Source organism: Poecilia reticulata, linkage group LG6 (genome assembly GCF_000633615.1).
Source record: "Poecilia reticulata strain Guanapo linkage group LG6, Guppy_female_1.0+MT, whole genome shotgun sequence".
Taxonomy (NCBI): domain Eukaryota; kingdom Metazoa; phylum Chordata; class Actinopteri; order Cyprinodontiformes; family Poeciliidae; genus Poecilia; species Poecilia reticulata.
The window spans coordinates 7,099,577-7,119,711 of NC_024336.1; the positions used below are offsets into that span (position 1 = coordinate 7,099,577).

Genomic DNA, 20,135 nt, shown 5'->3' on the forward strand with positions numbered 1-20,135 from the left:
AGGAGACAAATGGTGAATCAAACATTTGGATTAAGTCTGCATTTAGTCAGTGTGTGAAACTGATTAGAGGTTATCTTTTCCCCACATGCCTGTAGCCAGCTTCCCTAATGATCTAATCTGTGCGCGTCCCACTGATGCTAATTTGGACTCATTAAAATTCTGAGATAGCGAGGATGACAACAATCAAACATCTCAATCAAACAAACGTTTTACTTCATCTTCAGATGGTCTCCTGGTAAAAGCTGTCTGTGATGTTTCAGTTCATCGTAGTCTTGTGTGAAATCCTGATAAACTTTTCTCCAAAACATCTAAACAAAGCAAAACAAAAAAGTTTCCCTGCTAGCAGTACTTCTCGCCAGCCACCCTAAAAACCTACGCCATCTTTCTCAGCCAGCAGGCAGACAGAAGATCAGAGGCATGACAAGCAGCTGTCAAGGGGAGCCCGGAGAAGTTTGCCGCGGTGGGCTGACTGACAGCCCTCCCCTTCCCCACTTCTTTGATCTGCCGGGGGGCTGCCAGTCATTTTTGCGGGGACTACAGATGGGCCAGGTGTGGTGCGAGCGAGCGAGCCAGACAGCTGTCTGGAGCGGCTCATTCCAGCAGTTCATTGGAACCCAGGAATCGCTTGGTTTGTTATGGCGCAGACGGGTGATTAAAACTTCAGATCACTTTTCTGTGATTGATTGAGCCTGTCTGGTGCAATGCCATCAAGTGAAGTGCTCCCAAAAGTGAGCTACGCACCCATCTGGTGCGGCAGGCGGACAAAAGTTAAACATTTTGAATAATTACTTAATAGAACTAATTTGAGTCAACATTGTGTCTGATGACTGGCTTTGAAAAACGGCTGCAGTCGGTGACAGATGCACCGCAGAGGAGCTGAGCTGAGCCTCTTGTCTACTGCAAGGCACAACTCAGCCGAAGTAGATATGTGAATTTGGAGCAATGTTTCATCAGGGTAAAGATAGGGGAGCTTCTAACACATATGAAAACACAATAGGAATGAGTGCAGTCGGGTTAAATTGCCTTGGTCTGATTCTTTTCTAACACACTCGATTTTCAGTTGTTGTTTGATTCATTTGACACTATTTTTGCAAACAGACTAAATGAAACTGTGTTTTCTTCAATTGCCGCATGTTGGTTTCACGTTACTCATCTGTCTGAATAAAGTGGACCAATCATGTTGGGTTACTTTTCTCCTTTTCTGCCAGTATCCAAGGAGATCCTCCGGGCTCCTAGTGTGGAGAACTAAAATCGTTCTTCATTTTCGACACAAATAACCTTTGTGATAAGTTATCGAACTTCAAATTTACATTTTATCCAAATGAAACAATGATGTTGGCTTACATCAATAGTTCACTGGATTTTTTCCAGTTGACTTTGGACGTTCGCTTCAGCTTCGCCCAACTTAACGTTTTGCTAAAAACACAGAAAAAAAAAGATATTTCCAAAGATACTAAAATTAAAATTCATCAAATGGCCAAAATTAAGGTGGCAAAATCTTATAAGAACGTGGGAACTATTGTCAATATTCTATTTGATATTTAGAATATTTTGGTACCTTTGTATCCAGTTCTCCCTTGAAATCGATATTTTAGTATTAAGACTTTTACCTGGATTAATGAAGGATTTAATAAAACTACTAACAGCAAAAGAGGTTTGTGTAAATGTGCTCTACATGAAAACCAAACCAGTGATCTTAGATTTGCACTGTTTGTTTTGTTTTACACAAGTGACCCCGTGTTCTGACTTCTTTCTTTGTTTTGTGTCTCTAGGAGTTAAATGCGGCTGAGTAAATGTTTCTGGTGTGTTCAAATGTGAAGATTCAGAGCAGTGAGGGACTTAGAGTGACTCCACTTCACCTTAGAGTGAATACTGATGTCTGCAGCTAAAGAAAGAAGATCACGGTTAAGTGCAGCAGCACATTGCAGAGCTTAGAAAAAGTTGTTTGGGACAAAGAAGGCCAGCAAAATTAGCTCAAGCAGAAAAAGCAGCTCGGTAAGCCCGAATTTTGTAAAGCTAGCCCACTTTGGATATGCAATAAGCATTTAGTCAGACAGCAGACTGCACACTGTGACACAGACATCGATAGTGTAATAGCTACGACCTGAGTTACGGCCCAATTGTCTTTCAGGGGAGGATTTTGATTCAATTCTTTTCACTGAACAGGGTGCAGCGCGTGTTTCTGAGTGTATGTGCTGACTTGACTTACCCGGCATTCAAACAGCAGGCACCTGCCAGAAGAGTCACGCACAGCCTTCTGATCTCCCTCCACCAACTCTCTTCCACCGAACAGGCAGACAGCTGGTGGGAGAAACACACACACGCGCGCACACGCACACACACACATACACAAGCACACGCACATACACAAGCACACGCACACATAAATGTGTGCACTATATAGTGCACTTGTATAGTGCGCTGAAGAAAGCGCACTATACAAGTAAACAAAGACTTAGCAGCCCAACTTCACATTTTTTTATGTTATACTTAAGATAAGGATCTGCCTTTTTTTTCCTACATACAGCATGTCAACAAGAAGATGTGAGCTAGCAAAAAATATTTAATTATATTACCTGAATTATGGGATTTTTTTTAGGTAAAGAACAGCTTGAATTATTCTGTGCAAACATGTTTTCACTGCTTCATAGACCAGAGCAAACAAGTTGAAAAAAAAACAACTTTAAGATAAACTGAGCTCAAAAGGAACAGCATAGCTAGTTTCCCGCTAACCCCACGACTGGACAGGAATAGTCAAAATGGCTAAATAAACAGTTTAAAGAATAAGATATGTGCCTTGTCTGTAAATAACTTAAGGTAATGCTCCAACGCATCCACTGGAACTAATACAGTCCATGCACCAAAAGACTGAAATGTCTGAATTCATTTTGTTTTGTGGTAAATTAGCTGAGATGGGACAAAGTTCCTGGATTTAAAACTGAGGCCTGAGGTTGAATAATATTTTAATTGATAGAAAGTATTGTGTTTGTTCCTGGGGATTAACATGAATAAATCCCTAATCTGATTTTTCGTAAAGTCATAACGTAACGGTTTGGTGACCTAAACTACAAACAACAACTAGAGAAAAATTAGGTTTTATTTTTTTCTTACGTTTTGAGTTTCTCTCCAAATTTCCCAACACCGAAGCCAGAGCTGCTTAACATGCCTGACATATTCCGTTCTTATCATCAGAAGCTCCTTAAAGCTTTTTAAAGCCTCAGGTAAATGAGAGTCAGACCAAATCAAGCATGTTAAACCCAATTAAGAAGTGCGACAGAAGAAGTGATGACATAGTTAATGTGTTGAGAGAGAAAAGCACTTCCCGGCGCTGCCTTAACAAGAATCTGTTTTAAATAATGAAAGAGGCCGGCAAGAGGGCGGAGGGGGCACTGCACAACAACAACGTGGGTAGAAAGAGCCCCGGCTTGATGATGCGCTGGGGGGGGGGTCAGACGGGTTCAGGCTGATGCGAGGGGCAGGGATGATCGACACCGCCGGTCGGGTACCATCACAGAGCGGTGGACGATGAAAGCGGATGGCTCATCAAGCGCCATGCTTGGCAGACAATCGAAAAGGAAAAAGACAAACAAAGTGCAACCCTCTCCCCTGCTAGGCTGAGTAAAATGAGATAAGTCTTTAATTTGGAGGATGAATCGTGTCTTTGTTGAGGAGAAATATATGTGGTGCTGTTCTCTCAAAAGCTGCAGCATGCCTCATTAGCTGCGTGCACCTCGTTCAGATGAGTGAGCTCAGGAGTGTTGGGTTTTAAGAGCGACGTGTTTATGTTAAGAGAAACCTTGCTGCAGACAGATTTAGGGTTAAAGTCTAACCGTGCTGCAACCCCCTGAAACGATGCTGAGGCAAGATGCTTAGAAGCCAGGACTAATGGCTTCCTTTCTGACCTGAATCTGATCTTGTAGCGCCTCTCGCAAAGGCAGCTGGAGAGCGGCAGCGCAAGTGTGTGGGAGTTCGTGACAAGCGAGTTCTCAAATGAAGTCCACTTGCACAACGAGAGAAGTCAAATCCATAAAGGAATAGACACATTCTGCAGCGGTATTTTCGTCTTTATTTGGTGTGTGAAGGAATATTTCTGTGTGTGTGTGAACCTGGAAATCCTTATCACACGCCATTTACATTAAACCTTGATCAACTAAGGACTTTCACTTTTTTGTGTTGTATTTTTCAAACAGTGATAATGATATTGATGTTTTGCATCATTGTCCTGCTTTCTAATGTGAGTACGCTCAGACTTCATTTCAAAATCTACTAGCCGTATTTTCTGACAAAAATCAAAATTTAAGGATCCATGAGAGATGGCGAAATGTTCAGGTCCTACTTTCCAAAACTTCTTGGGGATCAGCAACAACAGTGGCTTTCACCTTCAAATCCTTTCATGAACAACATTTTTGCTCGTCTCCTTCGTGCTTTTGAATAATGAACACAAAACCGGCCGTCTAGTGTTTCGTAGTGATTTTCGTTTGTGACCTTCTGTAGTTGTCTGTGTGGTCTTGGAGTAATTCTGGCAATGAGTAACGGCTGCCAAAGTGGTTTACTTTGTTCCAATGACTTAGAAATGGCTTTGTAGTCCTCTCCCCACTGACTGATGTGAATGACTTTGATTCTCATCTGTTCACGGATTTCTTTACATCAGGACATTTGTTGCTTTCAGCCCAATCCGTGTCATCAGACAGGTTCTGTTTAAGTCATATCTTGTTTCCAGCATCAGTCAAGGATTGAACTCAGCTTTCCGAGACAAAGGGGGGAATTACTTTTTCAGACAGCCAGGTAGTTTCAGGTTGCTTTTCCACCATAATAAATGAGTTCATCATCTGAAAAAGTCTCAGGTTTGACTTTGTTAGGTATTAAAATTTGTAAGGTGATTTTAAATGTTTAGGTTGGATATAAAAAGCAAACAGAACAAATCTGACAGGGAGCAAATACTTATTCACAGCACTACCAGGGTTTTAATTTAACAAACCCTGGATCAGACAGAGTTAAACTTGCCACTGGCGTACAGGGTATCTAAAGGTTTCAGCAAGTCAAATAAAAAAAACAAAATTTTTAATGCCATCATGAATCAAATTTAAGAAGTGTAAATATAGGTTATGGCTGAGGAAACTTCCTGGATTATAATCAGGTATACCAATAACTGAACTCAGCTTCATGCTTCTCATATTGCTCTCTACAGCCTTAAGGCCTCATAGTGATCAGGCTAAAAGATTTTTTTTTTTTGCATCTAGTCTTGTATGGATTGGCAGCATCAGTCAGCCAGTGGCAAAAATTAATGTCGTCCAGCCAACCGCAGATAAATTTACATGACAGAGGCATAAAGCTAGCTAGCTATAGCAAGTGTATATTAGTGTTGAGAATAAATAATTCTGTGTTTTCCTTCCATCTCTTTTCTTTAGGTTTAGCTAAGCTACAGCTAAGCTAAACCTAAAGGAAATCACATGTTAGGAAATGCAAATGAGAGCTGGGGTAAAGGATGGCGCACTCGGGAACGCCCTCTTTGGGGCGTAGCTCAGAGAGACAAAGGGAATGGGAACCTCTTGTGGGATGCAACTTTGACTGTTAGCTCTTAAAGGTAGCAGGTCACAATGGACCAGCTGTATTCATGAATTCAACTCTTCTGTAACCTCATACATAAAGAAGTCAGCATGGAGAACAGATAATTCTCCGCACTAGTAAAAGCTTCCTCAACCACCTCACAAAATGCACAGAATGCAATGAAGACGTTAGCGTGCGACTCAAACTTTTGCCTGACAGAAAAGTCCCGCAAGGAAAAAAGAAAAAAAAAATACATTAAATATTTCCACCATAACAGAATTTAAGATCTAGTATTAGCACATTTAAGGCCAGCTTACATTTTCATTTAGGAATTTAAGACATCTTAAGGCCTTCATTTTTGACTCACAAATTTAAGATTTTAAAGGCACGTGGACACCTTGTGATAAAAATTACGCATCTAGCAAAATTAATGATAGACTTTAATTAGTTTAACAAACAATCTTATTTTTGCTGTTTGAACATTTTAAAATGTGACGGGCTGCAACTGTTGTGAAATGCCGCTCAATGAGATAAAAAATGTTAAGGTAGTATCGCCTATTCTTTCCTGAGACCAACGGTTTCTTTTCCTGACAGAGCCGAACCTCGTCTTATGTCACGCATGCAAACGAAGCCGGAGAGCAACAGAAGAAGAACGTGGGAGTTGGTGAGGAGCGAGCTCTGAAAAGAAGTCGGCTGGCACTACATGTGAAGTCAAATCTGCAACAAAATACTATGCAACCAACATTCTGTATTATTGTATTTTCATGTGATGTCTGATCTTATATAGATAAGGCAAATAATAAGAATATAAGCAATTATAAGTCTCAGAATAAGGTGATTAGAATGTATAAACAACATGTAAGCTGGACATTGATCCAGACACTGGCAGTTTTTTTCTAACATTTTACAAAAACTTTTTTTTTTTTAATTTAGAAAAAAAACTATTCCATGGTGTGAAAGGATAATATCCACTGAAATCCATTTGTAATGAGAGTGGAAATGAGAGAATATGAGATGCAGACTGCTGCTGTGAAGAGGCTAATAAGAGTTCATTGCTCAGCTCAAAGACTTTTGGAAAAGAAAAAAAAAAAAAACCCGACCTTCTTTGTAGCAACGTGATGAAACAGAATTATTTATCCCCCGAGCCAGAACGCATGAGCGCTAAAAGTTAAAAAATGGACATTTATGGAGACGCTGCCAAGCGTGCGCCTCATTTTGGGCCTTTAACATTTAACACTTCGCTCCTCTTCACTTTCCTCAGAGCGGCAGCGTGTCGCACCACAAATAGGAAGTACTTTTCATCGCACGCAGCGATCCCAGATTCACTGGCTCACGTCTGTGTGACTGCTGGCCATCTGTGTTTTGAAGCCAGCTTGTGAATAATTGATTGGTCCGCGTATATGCCGAAAGGACGGACTCATCTCGAGGGACGTGTTATAATGTAGCTTAGCAACACGGCGGAGCCCTGGTCAATTGTCAGGCAGCCCTGGTGGAGGCGTCGTGTTTGCTCTCTGGATGTGCTTGTGGAGGCTGTTCCGCTCTGATCTGGAGTGTGTGCGTGCGTGTGTGCCCGAGCTATAGCATCCGTGCTTTCGTAAGTGTAGGAAGGTGCAGAGGTTAAGAGTACTCCACTTACGCAGGCACTCCTTGCAGCAGGCTCCCTTCACGTAGGCAGGAGCCGTGCCTGCCGGGCACTGAGGGGGAGGGCAGGATATGGCCTCGCATTGCACCGTGCCGTTCTGCAGGAGATACAAAAATCATGTTGTTTGAACAATGACCAAACAACCACAACCCCCCCGCCAACCTTCCCGTGTCGAATTCTTAAAATATACGGTGCTGCGCACGAGTCTGCAAACCAATCGCCTCTACGCAGCTTCCCTTGCTCCCGCTGTGGAAGAGCGTCCTGACAGAATGATGCTGCCACTACCATATTTCACCGTACGGATGGCTGCTACAGGGTGACGTGATTCTGAGCAGTGTTTTTGAACGTGAGCAAAAATATTCAACTCATGGCTTTTGATTTGACTTTGCTATGTGTGTTGTAGCCAGCTACAAACCAACCACAGCAGCCTTTTTTTTTTATTAAATTACAAAAACGTGAACTCTATTTACTGACTGACTTCTGGGGAAAATTAGTACAGATTTCATTTAATGGTATCAGAGTAAATTACACCAATGCACAGGGTTTTTACTTAACATTGCAAAAACATATTTTTGGTTCTAGTGAAAGTATCTTAGTGCACTTGAAATAAGACAAAACTAACAGCAATAAACAGGGGATTGGTTCAAGCTAATAATAATTATGAAAAAGTACTAGTAATAAGTGCCAGTTGAACAAGACATTTTAACTCCATCTTGGACTTGATCTTGTTCAACTGGCAGATTATTTTACAAATAACTAGTAATTTTTCATCAATATTAAGGATTTACTGACCTAAAACAAGTTCCCAAATTTTGCTGAAAAGCTACTTATAAGTTAGTTTTGTCTTATTTCAAGTGTACTAATGTGTTTTCTCTAGAAAGTAGACCAAAAATATTTAGTATGATTTTATGTTTCTGCAGTGTGTGAAAAGTTCTTAGAATGAGATAGCAATTGCTTTGCCTACTTCACGAACTACGTTGTGCCGACCTTTTCCACATAAGATCCCAATAAAATACAGCGAAGGTTTTGGTGAAATGTGACAAACGGTGAAAAAAATTACAAACTCAGAACCAACTGTGAACTGAGGAAGGAACTGACTTTATGAAGGAGCTGGAGGAGGCCTCAGCCAATCAAAAAGTTGTTACGCTTGCAACAACTTTGCTCACTTTAATCTACCAGATTCAAGATAAAACTCCTCAACTTTAAGCTTCCTATTTTCCATGAGTTATTTTGATTAATGTGGGTTAATGCCTTGCAAACAGCTGCACAATGCTATTCCCAAACCCATTCGTGAGAACAGCATGCGTAATTCAAAACAACCTGGTTGCTTTGATGAAACTCACACATCCTTAAAGAAAGTCTGCAGTGGCGTTCACAAATGCCGCCTGCTGTTTTAACCAACCTAAATAAATTGGCCTTTGAGCATTTCTTAGCAGGAATATGGAGATAATGTGAATTGGGTTGTTAAACTGTTCCACTGCGATGGAGTCCTCCACATAAAGATCAGCATGCAACAGGGAGAGGATCAAACATTTACCTGATGAGACATTTTAAGTGGGTCTCCTAGCTGGTTCTCAAACCAGTTATTGTACAGAACCAGTAAAGAACTGGCCCATATTGTTGGTTTAGCAATGGAATAAGGTAGGACAACATTTTTAAAGTTCTACAACAAAGCCTGAACCCTTCATTCTTTTGAACACCAGAGTTCAGCACAATAAGCACACTTTAGTTAAAAAGAAAATATCGTATTTTCCAGACTATAGAGCACACCATACTATAAGACGCAGCTACAAATAAAAAAATTAAAACATTAAAAAAAAAAAAAACTGGAAACGTACATAAGCCGCTGGTATCTCCGCCACTCTCGGTTTTCCATAAGGACCCAGCAGCAGAGGGCAGCAGAGGGCTGCGTCCTAATAAACCTGCTGGAGGACGCAGCCCTCAGTCTCCAACGCTGAACAGTGGTTCGTTCACGGCGAGTTTACGTGCAGCGGCTCTATTTCCCCCCTGTACTGCTAGACCGACAGCCCTCAACTTAAAAGCTGCATCATATGAATTAGAAAACATTTCTCCGTCGTACCTGCTGCTAGCATGTGCTTGTTCTGAATGAAAATTAGCACTTTCTTCTTTGATTTCCAATTTTGACTTCCAATGATTCACTTCCTGCTAAGGAGCCCCCTGGTGGTTGAAGAAAAATCCACAGAAGAGCCGCACCAGGCTACAAGCCGCTTGGTTCAAAGCGTGGGAAAAATGTAGTGACTTATAGTCCGAAAAAATACGGTAAATAAATAACTGGTTTGTGAAAGCTATATTTTCTCAGCGCATGCAACACATTACAGTGGCGCCTACTTTCTGGCTGCTATGCCTGCAATTGACATCGTTTTCACGGCTGAGAGCTCTGTGACAGCAACATCTATGAACCTGATCCACATAATTGATAACATCTTAATGCCTCACCTTTGAATTTTAAAGGTCACATCTAATTGCTGCACATAAAGTAAGGAGCGCATCCCATCTAATTCCTTAATTGCAGCCGGGTAACGGCAAAAACAGCATCCCTATAACGAATGTAGCTATTCCATTGGTTGAGTGGGTTGAACAAATTCCTGATGGTAATTATCATCTGTCAGGAGCAATTAGGTGCAGCACATTAAGAGATATGTGATTTCTTTCCTCTGTTTTTTTTCTTTTTTTTCTTTCCTCTCTCATTGCATGTTAGTTAGCGGTGCGTGAAGGTATCTGATTGGCTGGATCGAGCAGTTCAGTAGCTCCTTGGTGAGTGTCATGTTTCAAAACCGAGCGCGCTGACAAACGGTGAAATCTGCTCGCTGATGTGGAACTGGCCCAATATCTCCAGTCATTTATAATTCTTTACACTTTTTATATGGCAAAGTAAATGCCTGGGAGTATAATAATCCAAAGCGGAGCTGTTTGTGTTCAGCGTGGAGCACCATGGGAAGCAGTTTCATTTCTCTGGGGTTAGAAAATCTCATAATGTACTTAAAAAAAAAAAAAAAAGGCAATACAAGCTGATGACAGCAATTTGCAGCAATTCAACATCCAGTCGTCTATCCAGCTCCAACATAATCAAACATAAACGTGAAAAGCTAACTCGTGCATTTATAGCAGTGAACATGTGTGCGTCACATATGGATAACTGAGCCGTGTGCTCAAACAGCAACACAGACATGATTAAAAATGAATGTTTCCACACGCACACAAGCCTCACACTCTCGCACATAATTGCAGTGTTTATTTGATTACTCACTCAGATATTCGTAAACATAAGAACCAGTCGTAATAAGCAAATAATTTTTGATTATATTCATTCTTTTACACACCGGGAGATTAACTTTCTGAGTTTTTCTCTCTCTCTCTCTCCCTCCCTCACACACACACACACACACACACGTGCGCGCGCACACACACGCACACACACACACGCACGCACACACACCCACACGTGCGCGCGCACACACACGCACACACACACACACACGCACGCACACGCGCACACACACACACACACACACATGCACACACGTCAAAGTGTGAAGTCCCACCGTGCACGTGCAGTTCCTGCAGCCATCTGTCCAGCCCTCGTCCTCCCTGTAGACGACCCCCTTGACGCTGCAGGTTCTCTCACAATAGCAGCCGTCCAGCCCGTTCATCTTCTCCTCAGCCCTGGACAGCTGCTCGCCCCGCCCGGAAAACACGAAGAAACAAAACGTTACGAGCCAAGAACGGATTCCAGTCAGAGTTGGTCTGTTTCTATATCCGTACGCAGAAATTGGCGCTTCTGACACCTTTCGCGCATGGAGGGAGGCAAGCAGTGCGATCTCCTCTGTTTTTTTTTTGTTGTTTTTTGGCAACAGCTTTGCACCGGACATTTACTTTATTTCTCAGCAAGATTTACTAAGCAGATTGAACTGTGTGAATAATATCTATGTGAAAGCAATTTGCTGCTTGTTTTTTGTTTTTATGTCAATTCTTAAGGCCACAAATACATCAGGTGCAGTGAACGTGATCGTTGAGAGATTTTTCTTTACTTTTTTTTGCATTTTTAATTAACAGAGAGATCCAGTTCCTCTGAACTTTAAAAAGATTTATCTGACTAAAGACTTCAGAATGGTGTCTTTACATCAGAAAGTGAAACTGCAGATTGTTAAAGCCATTCCAGTGATGTACTCATCTGGAAATAACGTTACTTTAAAAAAAAAAAAGTTAAAAAGGTGACAAACACATTTAGTGATGTAGAGACTACACAAAAATGCCATAAAAATTGTATATAATTATTTTCTGATGATTTCATGTAAGTGAAGGTTCTTTGGTTTTTACTGCGGGGCGCAGTGGTTTGCCTGCTCACCTCCCTCTCACCAGAGTCCCTTGTCTCATTATCAGGGTTGTGTAAGTCTGATGGATCGTCTCTATCCTTAATTTATTTAACATCTGTTTATCGACCGTTGCTGTTGAAACATCGGCTGGTGTTTCCACAATAATAACACTTGTATTCTCTCTCTCTTTCAAAAAGCAATCACAATTTTAAAGACAACTTAAAGAGAAAATAGATGAATTCTACATTTTCTGACATGTTTTTGATTTTTTTGGAAAGGCAAAACAACATCAGGTAGGTTTGTTTTGTTTCTTTCCTTTTTGTTTCCCAGACAGTATTTTTTGTGCAATTGGCATGATTCAAACAGCTCTGGTCTTTGAGAATGCATAGCTCTTAGCTCTGGCTGTAATACACCGAGATATACACAACTGTCAGCAGGCCAGTTAAATGTGGGCGTCGGTGTCAGAGCTGATGTTTTTGCAACTAAATTGAGAATTAAAAATATGTGAAAGCTGAGGTTTGCCTAAAACAGTAGCATCTGCAATTGCCTCCATAAATCTGTTCATCAGTATTTGCATCACAAGTCAAGCTGCTTCAATAAGAAACTCAGTTCTAACTTAGGATTATATCTCTAACAGTCTTTTCCACTGATAGAAGAACATTCACAAGTTGATACTTTCTGTTTTGCTTCTTCTTTTTTTTTTTTGCAGTTGCAACACTTTAATTCACACCTATAAATATACTCGCTTTGTTAAAAGACTATACGCTCGTCTTGTCCAGCAGGCTTGAATGTCAAACAGAAACGTGTCACATTACCTTGCTGGATGTTTTCGCCAAGATGTCCTGCAGCTCCATGATTTTCTGCACAAGTCCATGGAAGTCGTTGCAGGTTGGACATGCTGGGTCACAAAATACGACACAGAACAATTTTAGACCATGTATTCAAATACATTAACTGCACTTCTTGTTTTTTCATTAAATAATCACAAAGCAGGAATAAAGAACTTTGTTCTGTTTCTGTCTGAAAGCTTCTCAATATGGAAAAAAAAATTCATTTGAATTAAACACATGAACTGAGTAAACAAGTTTAAAAGAACAAGCAACACAGATCCACCGTGAGAAGCAATTTCAACGTGATATGTAAATTATACGTATGTGGATATTTGTGCAGAATGAGAATACCCTAAATGTATTATCTGCTGGTGCATTTTGTACAGTTTCACAGAGCGTAAACCAGCTGAAGCGACAAGTTTCTCTTTGTCTCTTGATAGCAGTTGAAACCATTGAAGAAAAAAAAAGAAAACATTATCAAAGTTTTATACAACAGGTACCAAGGTCTAAACCAGAAAATAATAGAACAGTCAAGTCTCACTAAGTGTAAATTAAGTGAGTTGTTATCCTAATAAAATAAATTTTCTATAACAAGATGAGAAAGACTTACTTCTGTTCAGATCTGGACACTGTGAGATGTATCCCTGCGGCATCACCAGGATCTCTACGTCCTGCATCACTCCCTGCATGCAGACATATAAGCAGCGTCTTCGTTAGCTTTCAGTGAACAGAGAGACTGTAAAAATTAGATAACAGAGGTTAATGCTAAGAACCTGATAGAGCTTTCTAAGCAGGCACGGGCCAGTTTCTGGTTTCATGATATTAACACCTTCAAAAGGTTTCTGTGCGTGCAATTTAAATCCCCTTTATTGACCTACCAGAGAGCTTTTTCTGGGTTCATAGAGTAGCCTTACTATCCCCCTTTTTTTTGCGCTGTTAGCTAGCTGCGTTTGATGACTACATAAAGGCAAACTCCCTGGATTTATTAGAAATGAGGTTGACTTAGCTGTTTAAAACTTCCAAAATACATTAACTGTACTTTTTTTTGTGCAATTGGCATGAAAAAAGTACAGTTATTACTCTTTTTAAGGTAACACTGTTTAAAAACAAGTATTTGTGACAAGGTATGAAAGTTAGCATCTGTTTTAGCAAAACAAAGAACCGCAGGCTGGCTAGCAGGGTGCATAGCTGAGTAGCTAACCTCAGTGCATAATTCAGTGCAATTCTGGAACAAAGCCTGTTAAGAGGCCACAGAAGATCTGTAGCCTTGAAGGAAAATATCCAGACACTATTCATCCAGCCTGACTAAGCTTGGGTTATTTTGAAGAGGAAAGGGCAAAAACTTCAGACTCTGAGTGTGCCAAGCTGAAAGAGGCATAACCTAAAAGACTTGCAGATGTAATTGCTTCGGGAGACAGTTCTCCAAAGTATTGAGGCAGCAGAGCTGATGTCAAATGTACATTTCATAGACGGAATTCATTTTTTCTCCCCCCCCCCACCACCACACATTTATGCATCTTTTGTATGTCTTTCACATAAAATCCAAGCATTAACCTTGCAAAATAAGATTGCTAAACTGTTGAAATCTTAAATATGTGCATAAAAATAACATCACTTAACTCCAGCTAAAGAAACAAGGTGCAAAAAAAACATTAAGTCAGCCATGACTCAATAAAAACCTGTTTACTGAGCGGATCTCTGGAATTAGCGAGCTGAAAGAAGGAAAAGGCAGTGAATCCGAGTGAGCAAAAACATATTTATCAGTCTGAGCGTTACCCGAGAGGTAACCTATCTCCTTGGATGTCGAGTCATCCCATGTATGGAGACCAGGAGGAAGTTAGGTTAAAAAAACAATTAGTGTGTATGTGAAATCGCTAGTTTTGTATGGCGTTTTCTCACATGCATGAACATTAGGCTCAGAGACTCGGCGTGATGCATAAGACCCAAACTGATAGTCTTTTGTTCTCTGTCCAAACCCCAGCCACCCCTTAAACGTACACATCTAAACACAGATACTCAGTTGCCATGGCAACCTGGCCCAGCACACTCCTCGAGAGCGTTTATTACTCTTACAGAAGTGGAGCAGCACAACTTAGGAGAAATTGTTTTTTAAATTGTCTTGCCACTTCAATTTGCTGGCCATAAATTTAAAATCCAGCCGAAATGACGCGCCGATTGTTCATGAGCGAGCGCTAAAAATGAAAAAAAAGAAAGAAACGGAAGCAGATAGGGGATCAAAATTGTAATGAAACCACGAAAAAAAAGTACATTTGTTGTGGCCACGGTGCAAATTTCATATTTCATAACCTCCCAGCCGCTGTGATGAATCCTGCCTTGAACGGCAACATGCAGTAGAGTCACAGTGAAGCGTTTAACCAACTAATGTGACAAATTTGTGAGTGAGGTTGAGTAACCCGGTGGATTTATATGAAATCTGTCACATTTTATTGAAACATTTCGGGAGAGCAGAAAGGAAAAGAGCTGTCAGGTGTCTAATAAACGAACTGACGTATGAAAAATCAACCTTCTGGAATATTCTACCGAGCGCCAACAGTAAATGGAAAAATTACATTAAGCATACGGAGAGGAAAAGAGGAATATTTAACTGTTTAAAATATTTATTATTTCATTTTTAGCACTATTTAAAACATAAAAGAACAATTAACCTGAGAAGAAAATCCCTGACCCTTTGAGTATTAGGATTGTTGTAATTTTAATTCTCTAACTGTTCATCTGCTTGGACATTTAAGACAATGAGGAGCAATCAACCACTTTCTAAACTGCTATGTAAAAAGTCGCCATCTGTAGCGAGACAAACTGATCTCAGAGGCTCTCACAAGGCGCACATGATCCTGATTAAACTTTTTTGTTTATTAAAAAAATTAGACCATGAAATAAACTTTTTTTCACACTTAATGCTCTACAGATTATGCACAACTGAAATTAAATGAAAATTAAATTGGAAACTTATTCAGTCTTGCCTTCCATTCTAAATATTAGTCAGCTTGTCTTATCTGTGATAATTGATCTCTGGAGAGAAGGGTTCAAATTGAGCAAACGTCATATCCAGGCGTCAGTGCAACTGGGTGAATGTAAGAAGCACTGTAAAAGTTATGTCTTCTTTCTATTATTTATTATTTCAAATTCAAATTCACAAATACTTCATTGAGACCAAAGGGAAATTAAATGTTGTCAATTCATATCCTCCAAAGTGTTATYATTTATACGATGAGAAAGGATAATGTCTTAATGTTGTTTAAAGTGACAGAGTGCTATACTGTTTTAAAACAAATACAAAATTATTAAGGAGATAACATTTTTAAGCTGTTTTTAGCATCTCAAATTAGCAGTTAGCAATGAAGCAGGAGTTACATGTATTCCTCAGTCAATGACTATTAAGACTGAGATTTTAGAAAGCCTTTCCAAATCCAGCATCTTGACAGAAACAGGATGAAACAGAAACTTTGCTGCGCTCCGTTCAGCCTTCCCGTTATTTGCTGAAGGTCTTGTTCTCGCTCTCTCCTTCGGAAGACAAATCTCAACATATCACAAAAAAAGGTTTCTTTTTAATTACCCGATTTTATTTTGAAAAAAATAAATAAATAAGCACCAAAAATATCTAATCTTATTGACATTTACACCTAATATCTATGCACAATCTGGCAGCACAAGGGTGATTTTTAAAAAAAAAACACAAAAAAAAAACTATAATTTCATCATCACCATTCACATTCTCTGTGCCTCACTAGTTACTTTCTCATCACATGCATGACGTCCATACATCACATGTCGTGGGTTCTTAAACGAGGAGAGGCGTCTTGCTAGCAACCAATCAAGACGCAMAAAATCAAAGAGGGACGCTGCCGGATGAGATCTGTGGCCGACCACCGGGGTGTCTTTGTTTAACCCATTACCACAGTGAAAACAAGCAATGGGTGAAGTACTGACAGGTACGTATATGCACAACACACCGAGCTGGTCAAAAGCTGACTGACTTTAATAGTAACACCTGGAGGTAGAGTGATATTTCTGCACCGAAGCGTCTCCCCAGGTGAGACATTCTGAAGCACATCGCTGTATGTAAGTGGTGATGTACTGTTTGTCTCCGACTGGAAAACAGAACCGTAGATTCTGGGCTTAATGAGCAAAGTCCACAGGCTATTTAATGATCTCTCTCCCAAATCAGCATTGTGGGAGTTGCTGAGATAATTGTGCTGGGCTTTGCTGCAGACCAAGGAAAAGAGAACAAACAATGATGAAAATAATAACAAAACAAAAAAAAATCGTTATTCTAATAGAGTGAGTCGAACAACCCCTTCAAATTAAAATGGCAAGCCTTGAGAAATGCATGCAATTAAATCCCAGAGCCGTAATAAATAACCCCGAATGAGACAAATGCAGAATGAGAAGACAAACCAAAATTGGGTTTGGGGAGGAAAGATAGCGCCCAAAGCATTAGCTGCCAGCTGATATGACAGATCAAGACGGGCATCAGCATTAATATATTCCTGGGGGGAGAAGTGCTGACCTTGAAGAAGCCGTGAGCAGAGTTTCTCTGTCCGAGCCAGAAGGAAGTATCCTCAGGAATGTCCATAAAGGGCGCCTCCACCACCCGTTCATAGATCCTAAAAAACAAAACAAAAGACTTAAAGTTGGCATTCTTAAACACACAATTGGTGGCCTTCGCTCTTTTCATCGCATCAGTTTCTCGCTGCTCTTTTAAATCCTCCTGTAAACTTTTCCCCCCGGAAGGACAGCACAAACAGTCACGGGCTCTCAGCAGCGCACATGGTGACGCCGTCTGCTTCCTTTCGCTGCGCCAAGGTAAGCATCGTTACACGCAAGCAGTAACACCCCAATAAAATTCATACAACAGGTGCGAATATAAAAAGAGGGACAATTCAAGGTCTCCGTAACAWGGAGGAAGTGAGGTCAGCTTAACCGAAACCTTGGTGACTGCCGATTCGCGTGAAACACTTTTGTGGAAATCAGAAGCGTGKTTTTTTTTTTTTTTTTTTTTTWMCMAWTTKRMYYMWTWMSRMSGGKYMRSSRRGSMRRWTYYKKTKKTTKGGRWKRRSMAWWAWAAAAAATAAGATTGCAATCCCTCGAAAGAGTCTCACCTACATGTAATGAAAGCYGTGTTTAAATGGGGAAAAACCTCTGCAGACGCAAACTGAGCCGAAACCTCGGATGCTTTTTTKKTKGSMRSCSRWKKKRWKRWWAAAWWWWWWMSGKTTTYYYMWYMWYYYMRSYTYYWWKKYYKKKKWWKRWTTWRKTTTWRGGSYWMSAAAAAAAAATTRGATAAGATTATGAGAATGCTCACAATATTACAAGAATGAAGTCATAATGATAATAAAGTCAAAATAATACATTTTGACTTTTATCATCGTCATAACACATTGCGCATTATGACGATGATAGTCATAATGCGCAATGTGTTCTGCTACTGATAATAATCTGATGCAAATGTGTCAACAGATTAAGTATTTCCTTATTTGTAAAACTAATACCAAAGTATAACTTTGTAATACTTACTTRCTTGCTTTTAYTTATYTACTTTGTAATCTCTACATTCCTCATTTCACYGCAGTTGTGAAACTGACTTTTTTGTGTTGTAGTTTTTATAATATTCCGACTTTATTCTAGTGATATTATGATTTTATTCTCACATTATGACTTTGTTCTGATACCATGTCGAATCTATTCTCAAATTTTTATGACTTTATACTTGTACAAGTTTATCTTTGCAATATCATCACTTTATACTTGTMATATTTTGCCTTAATTCCTGTAATTTTATGCTTTATTCTCGTAATTGTATCTGCTTCTATTTTCTCACTCCTACTCTAATACTCTGTCACATTTGTAGCATTAATTCAATGCACACGTTCATTCAAGAGGGATTACTCTTTCTACAATTTTTTTCACAAAATTGAGTCGTTTCTGTCAGATGCAAAATGGTTTCTCCAATGAATGATTGTGTTAACATTTCAAACATAGAAATTACAGTTAAAGTTGAAAAAAATAAATAAAAARCACGTATCATTCATTTCACAATTTCCGATTTTTCATTTTACTTTTACATCAAAAGCCGAGGAGTGAAATAGTTCAAGGACGAATATCTCTGTAAGACCCRGCCGACGAATCCCAAAAACTCTTACCTGTTGCAGTCGACGTGTAAAATGACGTGGGAGGCGCTGACGGCCACGGAGACTTTGTGCCACTGGTCGTCGGCCAGGCTGTAGGGGAACACCTCGGTGTGGTCCTGGTGGCTTTTGGTGCGGTAATGAAGACGCACCTCGCTGCGCTGGCCACTGCTCTCCAGCTCCAGAAACCTAAAAAATTTAAGTAGCACCAGTCACCCATCATAATAAAAAAAACAAAAAACATCCAAATATGTAATGCCATTATCAGTTAAAGGCCTTGATCGTTTGAAAATGTGTCCTCAAATTCCTCAGATCAGCAACAGTATTTTAAATGTAAAGCCACCAGCAGCTATACGGCTGATAGATGCAACATCAGCAGAGGCCAACAATGGAGAGCATCTACGTGTTYGGCTGTTTACATTGGAGTATTAGTATTCGAGGAGAATCCTCTTCTCCCCAGCACTGAGATTTACCAACCACAAGACATTAATGAAAAGAGCTGCCAGCACACTCACACACACGCACACACACACACACACACACCCCACACACACACACATCACCTCTGCTTTTAAAGGCAGACTTGGTTAAAGAAAAGTTGCTTCCTGGAAACATCATTCAAAGTAAAAAAAAGAAAGAATGAAAGAAAGACGCTCATGAAAGAGTAGCAATAGAACTGATTTATCTGCAAACCACATCTAATAGATTTACTCTCCCCTAGCCATGCATGCACATTAATCCTGGCTCTGGAARTGCACTCGCTTACACTTCTGATGCTGAATTAGTCCTTGTCACATTTCCAAATGAAACCACGCAGCGCTGCTTTGTAGAATCTGAGCGGCCGGGAAAGCTAATCAGCGGTGGGGGAAAGTCATTAACATCCCTGGGAGCTCTTTGCTCAGGACTGACTTTAATGTACAAACTGTTCAATCAGTGCATTATGTGAAAGTCAGATTGCTGTTCTGATCGTCCAACGGCTCAGCTAGCACAAACTAATAGAAGCATTAGCATACCGGGTGCAGACAGGGTCTGCGGCTCGCGATTACAAACTCCGTGCTTGCAGCGTCTGTGGACGATGACGAATACATCAGCATTTAAATGGAGCTGCTGCGTTTGTTTAGCTAGTGTGTGAAACACGTAGATGCTAACTGATTGCAGACATTCAGCCTGTTGATATGACTAAATGAGATGTTTTACATTTTGAATGCAACTGMAATTACGGTCAATTAGTTGAATTTATCACAAGTATGTCGCATTTTGGCTACTGTTCAATCATCTACCTCACTAAGCTCTTTTTGATCACATGTAATGCATCTTTTCTTAAGTGCACCAGACCCTCCTGAAGCAAGATCCACACAGCCACCCAAGTTAGGAGTGTGTTCTCAGTCCCCCCCTCTCTTTACATGTATTATCAAACTTTATTAACAAACCAGAGTTCTGACAACTATCCCAGCATGCACCACGCACTTCTTCTACGGGGGAAAATGAAGTCGGCGGCTGCTTACCGTAGTTGCTAGACCTGTTGTGGCTCAATATTGGTCCATATAAAAGGCGCACCGGATTACAAGGCGCACTGTCGGTTTTTGAGGAAATTGAAGGTTTTTAGGTGCGCCCTATAGTGCGGAAAATACGGTAT

The 20,135-nt window shown here is 40.3% G+C and overlaps 1 protein-coding gene across 1 annotated transcript in view; it reads right to left on the reverse strand.

Annotated features, from left to right (window-relative positions):
• Positions 1–19,224, reverse strand: part of nell2a (neural EGFL like 2a) — an 81,086-nt gene extending 61,862 nt beyond the window's left edge. Inside the window, exons 1-8 of the mRNA XM_017305152.1 lie at positions 19,211–19,224; positions 18,515–18,688; positions 16,882–16,978; positions 12,964–13,036; positions 12,339–12,421; positions 10,753–10,881; positions 7,184–7,286; positions 2,210–2,301 (exon numbers count right to left, since the gene is read on the reverse strand). Of these exons, the coding sequence (XP_017160641.1) occupies positions 2,210–2,301; positions 7,184–7,286; positions 10,753–10,881; positions 12,339–12,421; positions 12,964–13,036; positions 16,882–16,978; positions 18,515–18,688; positions 19,211–19,224 (765 nt within the window). The remainder of the gene's footprint in view (positions 1–2,209; positions 2,302–7,183; positions 7,287–10,752; positions 10,882–12,338; positions 12,422–12,963; positions 13,037–16,881; positions 16,979–18,514; positions 18,689–19,210) is intronic.
• Positions 19,225–20,135: the final 911 nt, after the last annotated feature.